Source organism: Bos taurus, chromosome 11 (genome assembly GCF_002263795.3).
Source record: "Bos taurus isolate L1 Dominette 01449 registration number 42190680 breed Hereford chromosome 11, ARS-UCD2.0, whole genome shotgun sequence".
Taxonomy (NCBI): Eukaryota; Metazoa; Chordata; class Mammalia; order Artiodactyla; family Bovidae; genus Bos; species Bos taurus.
The window spans coordinates 96459653-96478983 of NC_037338.1; the positions used below are offsets into that span (position 1 = coordinate 96459653).

General features: G+C 40.5%; 1 protein-coding gene across 13 annotated transcripts in view; it reads right to left on the bottom strand.

Moving 5' to 3' along the window:
• Positions 1 to 19331, bottom strand: part of MAPKAP1 (MAPK associated protein 1) — a 232872-nt gene that overhangs the window by 175969 nt on the left and 37572 nt on the right. For all 13 annotated transcript variants that reach the window (XM_005213147.5, XM_024998825.2, XM_059891328.1 and 10 more), the window contains one exon: positions 10409 to 10557. Coding sequence is in view for 10 of the 13 variants with exons in the window: in XM_024998825.2 (XP_024854593.1) it covers positions 10409 to 10557 (149 nt within the window). In the remaining 3 variants the exon portion in view is untranslated. The remainder of the gene's footprint in view (positions 1 to 10408; positions 10558 to 19331) is intronic.

Consider the following 19331-nt stretch of genomic DNA (forward strand, 5'->3'; position numbering starts at 1 on the left):
TTACTAAGAAGATCAGTGGAAAGAAAACAGCATTTGTGGGACACACACTGGATTTGTGACTTCCCTGGTGGCTCAGCTGGTAAAGAATCCGCCTGCAATGTGGGAGACCTGGATTTGATCTCTGGGTTGGGAAGATCCCCTGGAGAAGGGAATGGCTACCCTCTCCATTATTCTGCCTGGAGAATTCCATGGAATGTATAGTCTATAGAGTCGCAAAGAGTCGGACACAATTGACCAACTTTCACTTTCACTAGATTTGATGTGTAAAGCAATTCCCTCCTTCCTCAGCCCCAATATCTCATTATTTCTTTATTACATGTGAGAAAATCGAGGCTTACAAAATGCAGTAACTCACCAAACAGACACAACTGATAAGAGCTAAACCAGTGTATCAGATTCCAAGTCTACTGGTAAAGGGAAAATTATTTTGTTTTTAAATTTTGAAAAATTTCAGATATTAACAATACTGTGTTTCCTCCACAAAGATGACTGTAAAAGACTCTAAGAAAGAAAGTTGTGGTACTGGAATAAGGTACTGAAATACCAGTCTTGCCATATACTAGTGGGGTCTCCTTGAGCAAGTCACTTTCCCTTTCTGAGCCTCAGTTTATTCATTTCTAAAATGGAGATAAAACTACCTCTACCACAATTTTGTTATGATCAACTAAAAGAGGAAAGTAGCAACATGTATGTAGATGGTCAACTATTCAAGAGTTCAAGTTTTCCTTATTTCTTTTCCATTTATAACCTTCTACATATCACTGATGTCAATCACCTCCAATCACAAAACTGCTGCTGCTAAGTCACTTCAGTCGTGTCTGACTCTGTGTGACCCCATAGACAGCAGCCCATCAGGCTCCCCCGTCCCTGGGATTCTCCAGGCAAGAACACTGGAGTGGGTTGCCATTTCCTTCTCCAATGTATGAAAGTGAAAAGTGAAAGTGAAGTCGCTCAGTCGTGTCTGACTCTTAGTGACCCCATGGACTGCAGCCTTCCAGGCTCCTCCATCCATGGGATTTTCCAGGCAGGAGTACTGGAGTGGGGTGCCATTGCCTTCTCCGATCACAAAACTATGGAACCTTAAAGCCAAAAAGAAATCCAGCGATCATCTAAACCAAGTTCCTCATTCTAAACATGCAGAAACTGGGGCTTTGTTAGAGATGGGAGGTGACCTGTCACAGAGTCCACAGTATGGCCAGGGCTAAAACATCTTCTGTGTCTGTGTTCTTTCCACCACATGGTCTCAGGAAACCTGAGAACCTGGAACTCAGGTTTCCATTTTATAAGTATGAATGCCATTAAGAATGAAAATAAAAATCTCTAAGAATTAGAACACCTAGATTCCATGCCCAAGTGGGTGACCCTAGGCTGTCACTCAATATTTATGGATAGTTGTCTTCAACATAATAAAATCAAGGCCTAGCACTTGGAGCGACAAGAAAATCTCTACACTGCAAATTACGCAGAGCAAGTTGCCCCCAATAAGAAAGCTCAGTATAAAACCCCACTGTCTGCAGTCCCACCACACCTATAAAACAGATTGTCTCCCATGCTTTTACTGCAATCTCAGTGTTTGCTATTCATTCCAACCAGATTTCATCTGCTAATCTGGTATTTAATTAGCCAGGAAGAGGGTAGGACCACAACAGTAATCTTATTATAGCAAAAATATGACCATGTTTTACCTCTTACTCCCCTAATCTCCAAGAATTACAATCAATGTATTTTCTTAAAGGACACCTGACATCTGCCTCATTTAAAATTATTATCTCATTTTCTCCTCTGAAGGGCCTGACGAGCTGGATTAGGCATCTGAAAGTACAGCCCTATCTCAGAGAAGGTGACTGACTTCTAGGGCAATTTCTCAGCCAAAGTACCAAAGCTGGCTGTGAAGTGGAAACAGAGAAGAGGCTCCTGGCTCCTAGCCCGTGCTCATCCCAGACCCTGTCTCGGATGCCTCCAATATAAGCCTAACAAGCAGGGTATACCCTATCCCCTCCAAAAAAGAATATGTGTAGTGTCTTTAAGGACATGGTAACAGGCTGTGACGTGTTGTCAAACCAGCTCACGACGGTAACTTCTGCAGCATCTGCAGCCCTCTTTCAGTGCTTCCTAATTCAGAGATGGTATCTATTCAGTTCCTCAAGCCAGAATCTGATCAAGAAATCATCCTTGAAACTCCTTTCTCCTATGTTCCCTGACATATCGTCAACCCATCATCAAGCCCTATCACTTTTACCTACTAAGTACCTCTTGCAGTCATCCACTCCTCCACCACCAATAAGTAAGCCCACGTTACCATTTCTCTTACCTGGACCACTGCCAAAAATGTCTTGATTGGTCTCTCAAGCCTCACAAACCCTTCTCCAGTGTGTTCTCTTCATCAGAGCTTCAGGGATCTTTTCAAAACACAAACCTTGTGACTCTCCCTCCTCATTTAACTGGTTCAAGGCTCTCCTATATTCTCAGGCTGCAGAGGACACCCCTACAGCCATACATGGTAGAACCAGCCCCTGCAGCTTCCCCCTGCACCACAATACCTCAGTCCTGGGCTCCAGCACACAGCCTTCTAGTTTCCCAAATCTCCAAGCCGCACCCCCCACCCCCGCCACTTGCCTCAGATCCTCTGAAAGTCCTTTCTCCTCTCCCTTCACCTAGCTAGTTCTTACTCTGCCTTCAACTCTCAGGTTGAGTCACCTTCACAGAGATAACCATCCCTGACAGCCTAGACGAGGTCAGATGCCCCTATGAAAACCCTCCTAAAGCCTCCAGTATCTCTCCTGGAACTTGGTAACTAATTAGTTGTGACTAGCAGAGAAGGTCGGAGAAGGCAATGGCACCCCACTCCAGTACTCTTGCCTGGAAAATCCCATGGACGGAGGAGCCTGGTAGGCTGCAGTCCAGGGCGTCGCTAAGAGTCAGACACAACTGAGCGACTAACTTCCCTTTCACTTTTCACTTTCATGCGCTGGAGAAGGAAATGGCAACCCACTCCAATGTTCTTGCCTGGAGAATCCCAGGGATGGGGGAGCCTGGTGGGCGGCCATCTATGGGGCCGCAAAGAGTCGGACACGACTGAAGCAACTCAGCAGCAGAGGCAGCAGAGACATTATTTTGTCAACCAAAGACCATCTAGTCAAGGCTATGGTTTTTCCAGTAGTCATGTATGGATGTGAGAGTTGGACCATAAAGAAAGCTGAGTGCAAAAGAATTGACGCTTTTGAACTGTGGTGTTGGAGAAGACTCTTGAGAGTCCCCTGGACTGCAAGGAGATCCAACCAGCCCATCCTAAAGGAGATCAGTCCTGGGTGTTCATTGAAAGGACTGATGTTGAAGCTGAAACTCCAATCCTTTGGCCACCTGATGTGAAGAGCTGACTCATTTGAAAAGACCCTAATGCTGGGAAAGATTGAGGGCAGGAGGAGAAGGGGATGACAGAGGATGAGATGATTGGATGGCATCACCAACTCAATGGACATGGGTTTGGGTGGACTCCAGGAGTTGGTGATGGACAGGGAGGCCTGGCATGCTGGGGTTCATGGGGTCGCAAAGAGTCAGACACGACTGAGAGACTGAACTGAACTGATATTATGACTGTGGGGCTTCCCTGGTGGCTCAGGGGTAAAGAATCCGCTCACCATTGTAGGAGATGCGTGTTCGATCCCTGGGTCGGAAAGATTCCCCTGGAGAAGGAAATGGCAACCCATTCCAGTATTCTTGCCTGGGAAATCCCATGAACAGAGGAGCCTGGTGGGCTACATTCCATGGGGTCACAAAAGAGACACGATTTAGTGACTAAACAATACTATGACTGCAATTTTGCACTTAGTTTGGTGATTATTTATATAACATCTATCTTCCTGCCAAGAGAGGAAGCTTCATGAAGTCAGAAACCAGGTCTGTTTTGACTCAGTACTGTATCCAGATTTTACTTAACAGTGCCTGGTATGTAGCAGACTCTCATTAAATAGGAAGTAAATAAACGGCAATGTGGTCAAAGGAAGCCAATACATCTTCCAGCACTGACCACATACACTACGTACGCATTTATAATTCTCATTAAATCCTCACAACAGCATTTTCTGATAAGTATCATGAAACTTATTTTATAGATATGAAAACAGGCTTAAAGAAGGTAAAGCGGTCTGCCCAGGATCGCACAGCAAGTAAATAGCCAAGTGAGAATTCTAACCCAAGCCTGACAAACATGCTCTTATCATTGCAAAATTCTGCCTTCCTTTGAAAAGTCTGAGTTGATGGTGAATTCCACCTCTGATGGGAATTTCTAGAGGATGGCTCTAAAATTAGAGGAAGCCTCCGGACTGGTGAGACACAGAACAAACTGCAGAAATGAGGCCGGGACAGAAAGCTCAGAGTGGAATAAGCTACTTTTAAGAACTCAGCCTTGAGAATTTAACTGCAGAAGAGGATCCTGAAAACACTTTCTTTTGTTATAAGATTCTTATTTAATTCATTGTGAACACCACCCAGACAAAAATCCCAAAGCCTCCGCTGGAGATTTCCAGGTAAGGCTGAGCCACAGGAAGAGCACTGCATTCGTACAACTGCAGGGGGAAATAATCGCAGGAAAAGATATTTTTAAATTAATGAATTTGGTCCTTTTCTTGGTATACCACGGTGTGTGAATAAGTAGTAAATATCTAATAAATCTTGCTTTAGAAATAGAACAGACCAATAAAAACTGGTCTATGAAAAGGAAGGCTAGCAAAATACAACCACAGGGAGAAGTTGCCAAATGTTGGGGCTTTACTCTCCCTTATTTAAAAAGGTATGTTTCATGAAGCCAATGGAAGAGAGAGACAAATAGCTCCTAATTCAAACAACAGAGTTACCTCAGATTGTCTGTCTCTCTCTCTTGAGATCTGCCTCGTAATAGGCACTAAGCCAAGTGAACCCCCGAAGCACTCTTATTGAAAGGAAGGAGGGAAATGAGATCGACAGAGCCAACTCCATTCTCAGCCACCTCCTCTGGTGGGGAGGACGGGGTGGCTGGCTAACTTTAGTGGGGAGGGAGGTTGGTCAGAAGAAAGAAGCAAGGTCAAAGGGCAGAAGGCCCTTAGGCTCAAGGCCATGTCTCAGCTCAGGCAGCAATAAGCAAAAGCTGCTGTCCAGAAACATAATCAGCACTTGGAAGTCCAGGTTATCATTTTTTGGAAAGAGATCCTGAAGCTAAAGTAGCTTACCATATAAGAGGGGGCTGTTTCCAGGGTAACAGAGAAGGAGCATTTTCCTCAGAAAGGCAATTTGCCTTTCCAAGACGGCGATTCGCTGGCCTTTTGTCTGCAACAGTTTTCAGTCCCTTCGCACTTTCTGCAAAGTTTTAAATGACTTTTCTGTGAAGAGAGCTACTTAATGCCAATGATTGTAGAAAACATTTGTTCATAATTATCCAGACATAGACTGGAACAATGCTGAAACAAGAGCAGCATGCAAAAATGTATTTAAGGACTATCATCCCAAAATGCTGCTAAAAGCTATTAACCAGTATGTGTTAATTGCCACAGCATTCATATTAATTTTCACTTCAGGCTCGACATTGTGGAATATTTCCCCTGATACATTTTAAACAAAGTTTAATTTAAGGAACTGCTTCTATCAACACTTATGAAAATTAACAGCCAAGCAATTAGCACTCATGAATTATCCCTTCCCCCATGCTCTCTGCAGCTTCCCTGTTAAAACAGTTTCTAACAGAGAAACGGTTACTTTCTAATAAGTTAACACAATCAAAGTCACAGTTGTTTATATGAATCAGAACTGGTTCTGCTTTTTAAAGTACCTGTCAAGGCAAACATCCTCCTCATACTCAGAGTGTAATTTCGCTAAGTCAAATAAGTAAGATATTTAATGTTTTAGTAAACTGCCAAGCAATACTGACATCACACTACCTTCTCACCTGATGTTTAGAAAATAGCCATTGCAGAAAGGAAAAAAAAAAAAAAGAAAGTAATTACTTGTCTTAATCTTCCTATTTCACGTTAAAGGTCAAAACCCCACTGGACTGATTCCCTGGACTTCTACAAGCAGACCACCGTCACCCAGTCTGCTGTGAATCTTGTTTAACCATGCTAAACTCCAGGCTTGAAGAGCACATTTCCTCTCACTCTATCCTGTCAACAATCTAAAGCAAAGAAAGCAGGACTGGCCCGCACCCTTTACTTTACAGAGAGAGGGGGGGCAGAAGTGAGGTGTTTGCTGGGTGCTTCCAGCATGCTGTCTCAATCCTCCAGAGAGAGACACGCCACCACCACCTCATTCCACGTACAAGGACTGAAGCTTCACGAGGTTAAGTAACCAGCCTGACGTCACACCATTAAGTGATAGAGTCAGGATTCAAACTCAAATCTTACTTCAAAATAGATCTGCTTCCCAACTAAATTATACTGCCTCTTCCTGTGCTGGGGGTTTTATCCTATTTGATGGATTCATCAGGATTGTGAGGAAGGAACTCACTTTCTTTTCCTACGTCTGAGGTTCAGTGAGATGAAAAACCTGACTACGGTCACACAGCTGATAATCAGTATTTCTTTGTTAGTAACAGTCTTGACAGGAGGTGCATATCTGAACTTCTGGAGGTCTATTGATGATGATAATATTTGTAAATACAGTTTAAACAAAACAGTGATGTCAATGTACTAGCTAAGGCTTCTCAACTAAGTGGTAAGGCATGGAATGAAAAGATACTTTTTAAAATAAGACTCCATTTTTTTTAAAAGGTGGAGAGACAGGGCAGAAACCCACATATTTAGGAATACTGAAATCAGTGCTGAATGTTCACTGCCTATCACGCCTTCATTGCCTCAGAGCAACTCCCGGTCACACCCAACATTTCCCACATTCAGGGAGATCACAAGGATCAGCACAAAAATGTTCCTATTATCTCACCTCTAAAACAGAGGTTGGTTTTGTTCATTAATCAGAGGTTCTGTTTTTAACAAGCCCAAAGACTTGAGGCAGATGGCTGAGCCTGGTTTTGCCTTGTCCAGCTAAGCATTCCTTAAAACCACTTGCAATCTGTCTTGGTCTGTTTTCGTCAGTAAACAGGGTTATTAATAACCTACGAATCTAAAACAGGTCATGATAGCCCTGCCAATTTGCCAAAAAAAATAATACAAACACAGTAATGGTAGTGGTTTAATCGCTAAGTCATGTCCGACTCTTTGCAACCCCATGGACTATAATCCACCAGGCTTCTCTGTCCAGGCAAGAATACTGAAGTGATTTGCCATTTCCTTTTCCAGGGGATCTTCCCAACCCAAGGACTGAACCCAGGTCTCCTGCAGTGCAGGCACATTCTTTACTAACTGAGCTACAAGGGAAGCCAAAATCAGTAATAAACCTGATCAAAAAGCCCTTCAAAATTACCATAAAGCCTATGGCCTTCCCTCTCAACTGTATATCTTCAAGAAGTTATCAACCAACCACAATTTTAAAAAAATAAAATTATTTACCAGCTACAGGAACCAGAAACAATTTGAAAGTATTCACTTTAATTCAGCACAGTAGCTAAGAGATGCTTACCCTTGGAAGCACTAAAACCAACAACAATTCAGCTTGCACAAACTCTTAAGGATGCTTGCTTAACTCTGATGTAACTGTAAGGCCATACCAAAAACAAAATTCTTTTTTTCAAATCCAAGGCTAGTTTAATCATAAAGAGGATTTCACAGCAGTTAGTCTCTTGAGGAAATACATAATTAAGTAGTTTTTTAGCATATTTAATTAGACCCCAAACTCTTTCCTGGCCCTTTCTCTCCCCAATTATGTACCATTTGCCCAAGAGACCTAAGCAACTCAGTTAATTATGTAAATAAGGCAAAAGTTATTCCCAAGAAAAGCATTGTGAATATTTGTAAGGGGGGTTAAAACTGTACATATTTTAGTGGCTTTAACAAACCTTTGCAAAAAAAGAAGGAACTATCAAAATACATGAAAAACTCTTACATTTGAAGCAAAAACAGGGAGTGATGACAAGATGGTGAATCATTAAAACAGGACACTCATTTCACTTCTTAAATATGAGCTGAATAAAAATAAAATAATTTTAAGTTACAACAGTAACAAAAATTTAGTGCTGAACGTCAAATGATTTATGGGAAGAATCAATCTGGAAATTATTAAAGTCGACTCTCACAGAAAGGCTTTATTATCAAGGGGTTGACATGATCTTAACTCTAGAGGCAGCCATGGTGCTGTTATAACTACTACAATCCCATTATTATGCAATCACAAAATGCTAATTTCATCATTTTGAGGTGTTATTTGAATAGTCATTTTAATTTCTAGGTTACGAAAAGGCTTGACTCAAGTATAATTCTCTATTAATCATTGAGATGTCACTGAATATCATATTGATGCATTTCACAAAGATAAAAGAAAGACTAATTTAATATGTACAGTACAATATCCTTCAAATATTAGCCACTTTCATTACACATCTGCCAAATGCATCAATATTAAATAATAGATGAGAACAAGGGTTTAATTGTGTTTTAGCAATTGTAATATGTAGGATAATAAAAAAATAGCATTGTATCACAAGAAAGACTTATCGATATATAAATCTTTCTTAATCAATTGTACAATGGTGATTGGGCCATGCTCACACCCTTTGCTGATTACAAATACATTTGATATGACAAAAAACATCATGAGTTGTAAGTGTAAACACACATCTAGTAAAAATAATTCCTTTGTGACTGAGGAAATGGTTTAGTTTTCAATTCCTTCCTGGCACTTCAGAAATTAGGTATATATAACACACAGAGTTCACAACCTTCAAACAATTCCAAGTGTAAGTAATTTATAGGAGACTCTAATAGCATAATCAAAATTCTAGAATATGGTATTTTAAAAGGTCTGTGCTATTTTGTTGGCAAAGCATTACCACATATTAATTACTCCAGAATTCACTGCATCCTCAAACAATGAGATGATAGGAAACAAATAAATTCCAGCCATGTAATCTAATCCCAATAATAACGTCTCACATTTCCAAATGAATCAACTGCAGTATTTCCAAAAAAAAGTCCCCTTAAGCCCAACTCACTTGTTTCCAGAGGCTGACATTCCCGTTCCCTAGGGGACCCTTCTCTCTGCTGTATTCCACAAGCAGCAGCAGGAGATGGGGGCAGGGGCAGACTGAAGAGCAGCTCTTCACAGGATACAATCTCTAACTTACTAAAAGTGCTTTCTGATGTTTTAGGGGGAAAATTCCTGAGCAAATTAGGATTTTATGTTACTTATGCATTTTGTTTTTAGTTTCTGTTCTTCTCTGCCAGTATCAATGACCTCATGTGCCAACGGCCATATATGCTTACTTAAGGAAATGACAACCCAGCTGTTGTTGGGTATTCTTGCTTGGGAAATCCCATTGGCAGAGGAGCCTGGGGGGCCACAGTCCATTGGGTGGCAAAGGGTTGGACATGACTTAGATACTAAACAAAAAACCAGTGAAACCATGCTGAATTGTATGAGATGAAAGTGTTTCAAAGTAAAGAACATCACCATGCTCAAAGATGACAACTGAAAGAACCAGCATATAACCAGGACTTGAATATGAAAAGTGCAAACATAAGCAAAGAGTTCTATGTTTATTAATTGCAACTGTGCTGAAATAAGACAGATTGTACACAATCCCTCCAGGCAACAAGCTATCATTCAGCACCCCCACGCCACTGACAGACAGCAAACATAATGGCAATAAATAAAACAATCGACTGCTACAGTTCTGAAAGAAGCCCAGCTCAGTTTGGGACAGAGACACAGAATGTGGGAATGCAGGAGAGAGGGTGCTCACGTAGAGCTATACTCCACTTAAAACAGTGGTCCTTTTTCTAAAAGGAAAATAAACACACTTTAATTTTACAAACTGTAAATTGTCAGGACAGGAAAAAATTAAGTCATCCTGCACAGCAAGAGTCAAACGAGATTCAATAAAATACTGAAATGCAAAGCAACGTCCTAGAATTCTGAAGAGAAGCTCTAACGTCCACAATTTGTGGAGTTATAATCAAGACTCATACAAGACAATGCAAACTGCCTCCCAGAACCATTTTCAAGGCTTTCCCCACAGTTAGACCTTAATTAATCACAACCCGACTAACCCAAACCTTAGGACATAAAACAGGAACACACACATTCCTATCTCAGGACTGTTTCTGTTTTCATCCTCCCAAACATATTACTGTGGAAACCACAGTTAAGCCCATATCCAGACCTTTTCACACCCTCAGTCTTTGAAAATGTGAGAGACATCCTTTGTTTATTCTGATTCCCTTTTGAAACCTACTTAAATTTAAATCTGATAAAAATAAGAATGACAATAACAACAGTAACTCCATTCAGTCGAGGCGTTACCTGAAGGGATGCGTTCCAGTTTACTTACCTTGCCATCAAATTTGGAGTACTCGTTAAAGGGATTATTCAGCTGCAGGGGGCACTGCTCCAGGCGTACAGATAATATAGACTGCTTCCCAGAATTTGGAGGTTTCTCTTTGAGGGACTTTTTTTCAAACAGTGACTTTAACTCCTGGGCTGTGATACAAGAGGAAGATAAAAACATCTTTGTGATTACAACAGAGAGAGACGGCCTGTGTCTACCTTCCCTAAAGTCTTCCTTGGAACCTTAAGCAGGAGTATCCAAGGACATGTTCAGGTCTGATATGTGCAACAGGCCTAACATATACTGTTATGTCTGTGCACTAAACCAGCAGAACACTGAAATATACATGTAGGTCATGTTTGTCAATTTAGAAAGACGAGGGTTTAAGGAAAGGGGCAGAGGTCAGATAAATCAACAGAAGGGCTATCCTATAAGAAGAGCATTTCACAGCTGCGAGATCTAAGCTTTGGCCTGGCTTTGCCACTAACAGATGTGTGATTCTGGACTATTCACTAAACCTCTCTGGACTTGTCAAACCAGATAATCCTAAAGGACTCTCCTCCCTCTAATTTTGAAGTTCTGGTTTTTCAAGGACACGGTTCACAACTTAACCCTCTCATGGTTCCCAATGTGTACCTAGCACATAATGTGGATGACAAAGATGAAGAAGTGGAAAAGGAAAAGGAGGAAGAGTATTTATAATAACAGTAATTAACATACATTGAGGAAGCCAATTTATCTCATCTAAACCTCATAACAAACTTATGAGGTAGACACTAGCATTATCTCAATTGTGTCAGTGTGGAAACTGAAGCATAGAATAGTTTGATTAGCCCCTGGTCACACAGCCTGTAAGGAGCAGGGCTAAGATTTGCACCCCACCAAGGCTCTTAGCCATTAGGCACTAATGAACACAGTAGACCTTCAATAAATTTCACTGCATGAATCAATGAATAAAATAATGATTGAAGGAATTCAGATTAAGTTATTAAATCAAAATCTTCAGCACTTACTCATTAGTGAACCAAGACAAGTTAGTTCCATACCCTCTCAAAGATCATTTAATTCTCTATATTAATCTGAATGTCATTTAAGGTGATAGCTGGATGATAAGTACATGGGGGTTCACTGTACTTTTTATTTTTGTGATGTTCGAAATTTTCCATACTTAAAGTTTCAAATGAATCAATCTTAAAATATGCAATAACTAAATTCAATCCATTCCATTCTTGAGCACAACCAACCAGAACTGAGATTAAACATAATTCTGAAATAGTCACTTAGAACTTTTTAAAAAGGTAACAAGTTATTTTCAACAAATTAGTGGGACAACTTTATCAGAAGAGTCCCTATAGATTTATGTGGCAAACAAGGAGAAAAGGACCTGTTGCTATGAATGTATAATTAACAGATATTAATCTGTTGATTACATGTACTTACAAATTCAGAATGTGGATTAGATAGCAAAGTGACGTATTTTTTGTGTGTGAATGAATAGTATGCTAGCTTCTTGGGCCCAGAAAATTATTTAATAGTAGCATACATTTCTGAAAACCTCATGCATTTAGTGACCTGAATCAACAAGAAGGCTACTATGATTATGATATGCATGCATACAATCTGATATGTCCAGAGAGTGAACCTCCAAATCCAGCCTCCCGGGTCAGCAGAACAATGGAAAGGGAAAGGGAGAAGGCAGATGGACCTCCCAAAGGCCAGGGCAGAATGGACGAGGAAGTATGTAACTAAACACAGACCTGTACAAGGATAACACCTGCATGATACAGTCCTAAGACTGAATCATCCAGATCAACTATCTGTAATTACGATTACCAAACTAGGATCTCACCGAGCACTGTGCTGACTGAATACCTGAGCATGGAAATTACTGTACACATGTGTTCAGTCTGTGGTAAGGAGTTAGGTGGTGGTGGTCGTTTAGTTGCTAAGTTGTGTCCAACTCTTGTGACCCCATGGACTGTAGCCCACTGTGTTCCTCCATCCATTGGATTTTCCAGGCAAGAATACTGAAGTGGATTTCCATTTCCTTCTCCAGAAATGCCACCTTTTAAAAAAGAATTAGATCCTTTTCTCCATGATGTAGGAACCAAAGGAGGAAGGGGGAAAGTGTCATAGGTTGAGGAGAGAAGTCCAACTGGGAATTAGTCAGAGAATGGAAGAGTTAATACGTTACCACTTCACACTTAACTCTACTGATAACAGTACAGTGACTTTGATAAGTCACAACTTTGATAAACTCACAGTTTCTTCTGGAGCTATTGGTAACTTATCTCTTAGGATCACTGTGGGGACAAGATAAGAAGACACCTGGCATTGTTCCTAGCACCCAGTAGGTTTTTTGTTTTTGCTTTTCCAATACTTTGTCCACCTGATGCTAAGACGTTGGTGCTGGGAAAGACTGAGGGCAGGAGAAGAGGGTGACAGAGGATGAGACGGTTGGATGGCTGCACCAACTCAATAGACATGAGTTTGAGCAAACTACGGGAGACAGTGAAAGACAGGGAAGCCTGGTGTGATGCGGTTGATGGGGTTGCAAAGAGTCAGACATGACTTAGTGACTGAACAAGAAGAAATAGGTGCTTGATAAAGGATCATTCCTTTCCAAAGTACAGCAATAAACTTGTTGATTGATTACAGGTAGAACAGCACTTCCAATATTTAAAATACCACTTTAGTAGCAATCTAAAATGTTCTTAAGTGTGTATTTTAATCTATTGCTATTAATGTATAATTAATAGATTTTAATCTGTTGATTAATGTACTTATATATTCCAGAATCTGGATTAGTGATTCCTGGATTTCACTGCCAGAGGCCCAGGTTTGATCCCTGGCTATAGTATGAAGATCCCACAAGTGGTGCACCACAGCCAAAAAGATAAAATACGTAGGTAAACACAATTTTCAGTTCCATTCAGTTGCTCAGTCGTGTCCAACTCTTTGCGACCCTGTGAACCACAGCACGCCAGGCCTCCCTGTCCATCACCAACTCCCCGAGTCCACCCAAACCCATGTCCATCGAGTCGGTGATGCCATCCAACCATCTCATCCTCTATCATCCCCTTCTCCTCCTGCCCTCAATCTTTCCCAGCATCAGGATCTTTTCAAATGAGATCAGCTCTTCACATCAGGTAGCCAAAGTATTGGAATTTCAGCTTCAACATCAGTCCTTCCAATGAACACCCAGGACTGATCTCCCTTAAGATGGACTGGTTGGATCTCTTCACAGTCCAAGAGACTCTCAAGAGTCTTCTCCAACGCCACTGTTCAAAAGCATCAATTCTTCGGCGCTCAGCTTTCTTTATAGTCCAATTCTCACATCCATACGTGACCACTGGAAAAACCATAGCCTTGACTAGACGGACCTTTGTTGGCAAAGTAACATCTCTGCTTTTTAATTTGTTGTCTAGGTTGGTCATAACTTTCCTTCCAAGCAGTAAGCGTCTTTCAATTTCATGGCTGAAATCACCATCTGCAGTGATTTTGGAGTCCAGAAAAATTAAGTCAGCCACTGTTTCCACTGTTGCCCCATCTATTTGCCATGAAGTGATGGGACCAGATGCCATGATCTTTGTTTTCTGAATGCTGAGCTTTAAGCCAACTTTTTCACTCTGTTCTTTTGCTTTCATCAAGAGGCTCTTTAGTTCTTCTTCACTTTCTGCCATAAGGGTGGTGTCATCTGCACATCTGAGGTTATTGACATTTCTCCCGACAATGTTGATTCCAGCTTGTGCTTCCTCCAGCCCAGCATTTCTCATGATGTACTCTGCACATAAGTTAAATGAGCAGGGTGACAATATACAGCCTCAACGTACTCCTTTTCCTATTTGGAACCAGTCTGTTGTTCCATGTTCAATATCATGGTAAACCAAGCCTATGTCCCGACCAGCAATGCTGAAGAAGCTGAAGTTGAACTGTTCTATGAAGACCTACAAGACCTTCTTGAGCTAACACCCAAAAAAGATGTCCTTTTCATTATAGGGGATTGGAATGCAAAAGTAGGAAGTCAAGAAATACCTGGAGTAACAGGCAAATTTGGCCTTGGAGTACAGAATGAAGCAGGGCAAAGGCTAATAGAGTTCTGCCAAAAGAATGCACTGGTCATAGCAAACACCCTCTTCCAACAACACAGGAGAAGACTCTACACATGGGGCATCACCAGATGGTCGACACTGAAATCAGACTGATTATATTCTTTGCAGCTCTATACAGTCAGCAAAAACAGATGGAGAAGCTCTATACAGTCAGCAAAAACAAGACCAGGAGCTGACTGTGGCTTGGATCATGAACTCCTTATTGCCAAATTCAGACTGAAATTGAAGAAACACCATTTTACAAAAGTAAAAACTAAACTGTGGTGATATAAATTGGAATAGTAATTGCCTTTGGGCAGTGGATTAACTAGAAAGCGCGAGGGAACTTTCTGGGTTACAGAAATGCTACATACTTGACTGGAATGTTAGTTACCCGGGTGTGTATGTTGGCAAAAATCATCAAACATTTAACACTTGTACATTTCAATGTATGTAAGCATACCTCAATAAAAAAATAAATAGGGAAAACTTATATAAATACCCTTGTACGCTGATAACTTCTAAATGATTATTCCTAAATACTCATTAAAATTACAGACTTGCATATTCAACTTTCTATTTCACTCCTCTACCTGGTTGCCTGATGGCATCTCAAACTTTTCATGTCCTTATATAACCAACCTCTTGATCTTTCCACTAACCTGCCCCTTCCACAATCATCTTCTCAGTTAATGTCAATTCTGTTCTGCCAGGCAAAAAACTTAAGTGTCATTCCACTTTTCTCTTCCACACTTTATCCATCAAGAGAAACTTTAGAAGATATCCAGAACCACCTATGGCTATGGAAGCTGGATTATTACCACCATCTTCAAACTGGTCTTGTTTCCACATTTTCCTCCCCCACCCAACCCAGAGCCAGCTAATGAGTTTTTTTAAAAATATGAGTTATAAACTTCAGAATAAGAAAATGGATAAATCTGATGCTATAAAAATAAAAACTTCCTAATTATATAAAGAGTCTCAAAGTAGAGAAGACATTGATCAACAACCCTATAGAAAAATGTACAATATATAATATCCACAGAAGAAGAAACTCAAATAACTCTTAACCAAATGGAAAGATGTGCAACCACATTCACAATAAGAGATATGCAAATTAAAACTACACACTGATACCACTGCACTTCTATCAGATTGGCAAAAATAAAAAATGTTAAGGCTATGAGGAAATAGACACTATTACTAGAGGGAATGCAAAAGAGTAAATTCTCAACGAAGGGGGAACGTGGGAATGTCCAAGAAAACCATATATTTACCTCTTGACCCAGCAATATCACTTTCAGGATCTGATCCTAGGGATACTAGCAATAAAACAAAACTCATATGTGGGAGGCTTTTCACTGCAGTGCCATCTGCAACAGCAAAAGCCTGCTGCTGCTGCTGCTGCTAAGTCGCTTCAGTAGTGTCCGACTCTGTGCGAACCCATAGACGGCAGCCCAACAGGCTCCCCCGTCCTTGGGATTCTGGAGTGGGTTGCCATTTCCTTCTCCAACGCATGAAAGTGAAAAGTGAAAGTGAAGTCGCTCAGTCGTGTCTGACACTTAGTGACCCCATGGACTGCAGCCTACCAGGCTCCTCCATCCATGGGAGTTTCCAGGCAAGAGTACTGGAGTGGGGTGCCATTGCCTTCTCCGACAAAAGACTGAAAACTATCAAATATCCTTCCACAAGGGCCTTCATGGCTAAACTATAATACATCCACATCATGAAACCTATCTCCATAGATTGCTCCACATCCAGAGTAATTCTCAGGATACGTTGTTAACTGAAAAATGTGTTGCATAAAATAGGGTGTATTATGCTATCTTTAATTTTAAAAAAGGGGATACGAATGTGAATATGTTTATATCTAGTTGTAAGTGGACAGGAGAGCCAAAATCTTTTTTAAAATGACTAAAAGAGTAGAAGATAAAGATTGAAGCTAGATTTCTCTTCTTTTATGTATTTAACTTTGGAACCACATAAATGTTTTCTGTAATTAATAAAGGAAAATGCAATCTCAAAAAATAAAGCAAAATGAAATACATGAACCTAAGCATAGTATTTAGTTGGTAGTTAAACTACAAAGAGACGAGTTATTTTAAGTAACTTTATCACAGAGCAACATGACTGTATTTCCTAGTGGAATGTATTAAAAAGATTTAAAAAATTCTTAAAATGTTCTCACTAATCATAATGTTACTAATTACATTCATATTTCAATTCTGGAACCAAGGTTTTCAGCAAGAGAAAAGATACATAAACATAAAATCAAAAAAATTAAGTAGAAATTCTTAAATTTGAATTGGAATTATCAGCACTAACTCACAATGTATTCTCTCTCTAAAATTTTATTTTTTTCTGAGCTCTACTCCATGAAAAGGCCTATTAAAAAAAAAAAATCAATCCAGCGAGCACCCCTAGAGCTCACTTGTGGTCTCTCAATGGCATTTACCACTAAAAAGAATCAAGACTCCCAGGAGAAATGACTGATTCCAAATGTGGGGAAGAAAATGGGCAAGATGAACCTGCAACATCTTGTTATACAAGAAAGCAAGGAAGCTATGACAGATTACTGGAACAGTGTCAAAGAAGTTAGAAGCAAATGTGAAGGGACTCACTATACAAAAGGACAAGATTAGCATAAAAAAGAATAACTGCAATGAATAGAAAAATATAATTTATGCTTAAAGCCCATGAGTGGATAATGATACAAAGGGAAAAAACCCTCATTGGTCACCTATACAGGACGCTAAGGAATAAACTCTTCATTCTGAAAACTACTAACAAAGGGAAAGAATCAAGCATTTATCCTACCTTTCTTGTAGGAACTGTATAGTGGGTGGCCAAATAATAGATAGGGGAAAGTTCTTTATATAAAACTTGTTAATAAATGAAGAAAGACTGATAAAATCAGAAATCACTATTTCACAACTAAACAAAGCTGAGCGCCAGAATTGCTGCTTTTGAACTGTGGTGCTGGAGAAGACTCTTGAGAGTCCCTGGGACAGCAAGGAGATCCAACCAGTCCATCCTAAAGGAGATCAGTCCTGAATATTTACTGGAAGGACTGATGCTGAAGCTGAAACTCCCAATACTTTCGCAACCTGATGCAAAGAACTGACTCATTTCAGAAGACCCTGATGCTGGGAAAGACTGAAGGCAGGAGGAGAAGAGGATAACAGAGGATGAGATGGTTGGATGGCATCACCAACTCAATGGACATGAGTTTGAGCAAGCTCCAGGAGTTGGTGATAGACAGGGAAGCTGGCGTGCTGCAGTCCATGGAGTTGCAAAGAGTTAGACGTGACTGAGCAAATGAACTGAACTGAATGAAAGAATCTGGACTTCCCAAGTGGCTCAGAGGTAAAGAATCTGCCTCCCAATGCAGGAGACCTGGGTTTGATCTCTGGGTTGGGAAGATTTCCTGGAGAAGGAAATGGCAACACACTCCAGTATTCTTGCCCGAAGAATCCCACGGACAAGAGGAGCCAGGCAGGCTACAGTCCACAGAGTCACAAAAAGTCGGACACAACTGAGCACGTGTGCAATGATAATGAATCTAGTGATGCTCATCAATGGCCACTAAAATCAGCAGACGAGAGGCTGATGGGAGTAATTTAATAATGAATGGACAATACCTGATTCTACCATCAATCTTATCACAAATAAAAAGAACCAAGAAGACATTCCATGTTTACTAAAATGATGCAATAGAAAATACAGATCAGTATGAACATAGTATTCTTACCAAAAACCAAACTTCAATCTGAGTAATTTTCCAGATCCAACCACCAGTTTATAGGAAATAAAGAGGACAGAGGAACATATTAAATGAGATTGTGGGGATATGATTAGCAAAAGCCAGAATGCAGAAAATTCTATGGGACAAAAGACCCAGTTTCTTTAACAAACAAACTACAGAATAAAAAGCTGGAAAAGAATCCAAATCTGTAGATTAAAAAGGAAATGAGACATGTTACCCAAAAGTAATCTGTGGACCTTAGATCTAGACCTGAACAAACTAAATGGGGGGAGGGGGGTTTGAAACAAGGAAATATTTGATAACTGTAAAGAATTCCTGCTCATTTTTAGAATAGTGGTAGTGCAGTTTAAGTACACATAAAAAAACATATAAGTATTTAAGTATGCATTTATACGACAGCAAGGATTTGCTTAAAAATAATCTGGGAGGAAAGGGTAGGTGAACATACAAGTGACATGAGACAAGACATAGACTACTAAAACTGCTGAAGCTGGGCGATGCGCATGGGGGTTCATGACACCATTCTCTCTCGTTTTGTATATGTTTGAAAAAGTTCTTCTTTGTTTCTGTGTCTGAAATTTCTTATAATAAATAGTTGTTTTAAAGGAAATTTAAGCTAGGAAAAAGAAACTAAGTCACATATCATATCAGTACTCTGATCAAATCACCTCACCCAGGTCCTTACAGGACCATCTGTGATCAGTCTCCCATGGCTTGCTTCTCCGACCCCACTTCCCCTTCTCACTGTGCTCTAACCAACAGGTATCCTTCCTTGCTTTTCCACCAGTACATCAGTCTCACTTCCAACCCAGGACCTTTGTACTTGCTGATCCCTCATCTTAGAACACTCATCTCCCATTACCTGCCTGGCTCACTCCCTTACTCCCTTCAGATCTCTGCTCAACCATCACCTTCCTCATGTGGCCTTCCCTGATTACCCTATATAAAACAGCAAAATCCCCTGCCTAGCACTCCTTGGAGAAGGCAATGGCACCCCACTCCAGTACTCTTGCCTGGAAAATCCCATGGACAGAGGAGCCTGGTGGGCTGCAGTCCACGGGGTCGCTAA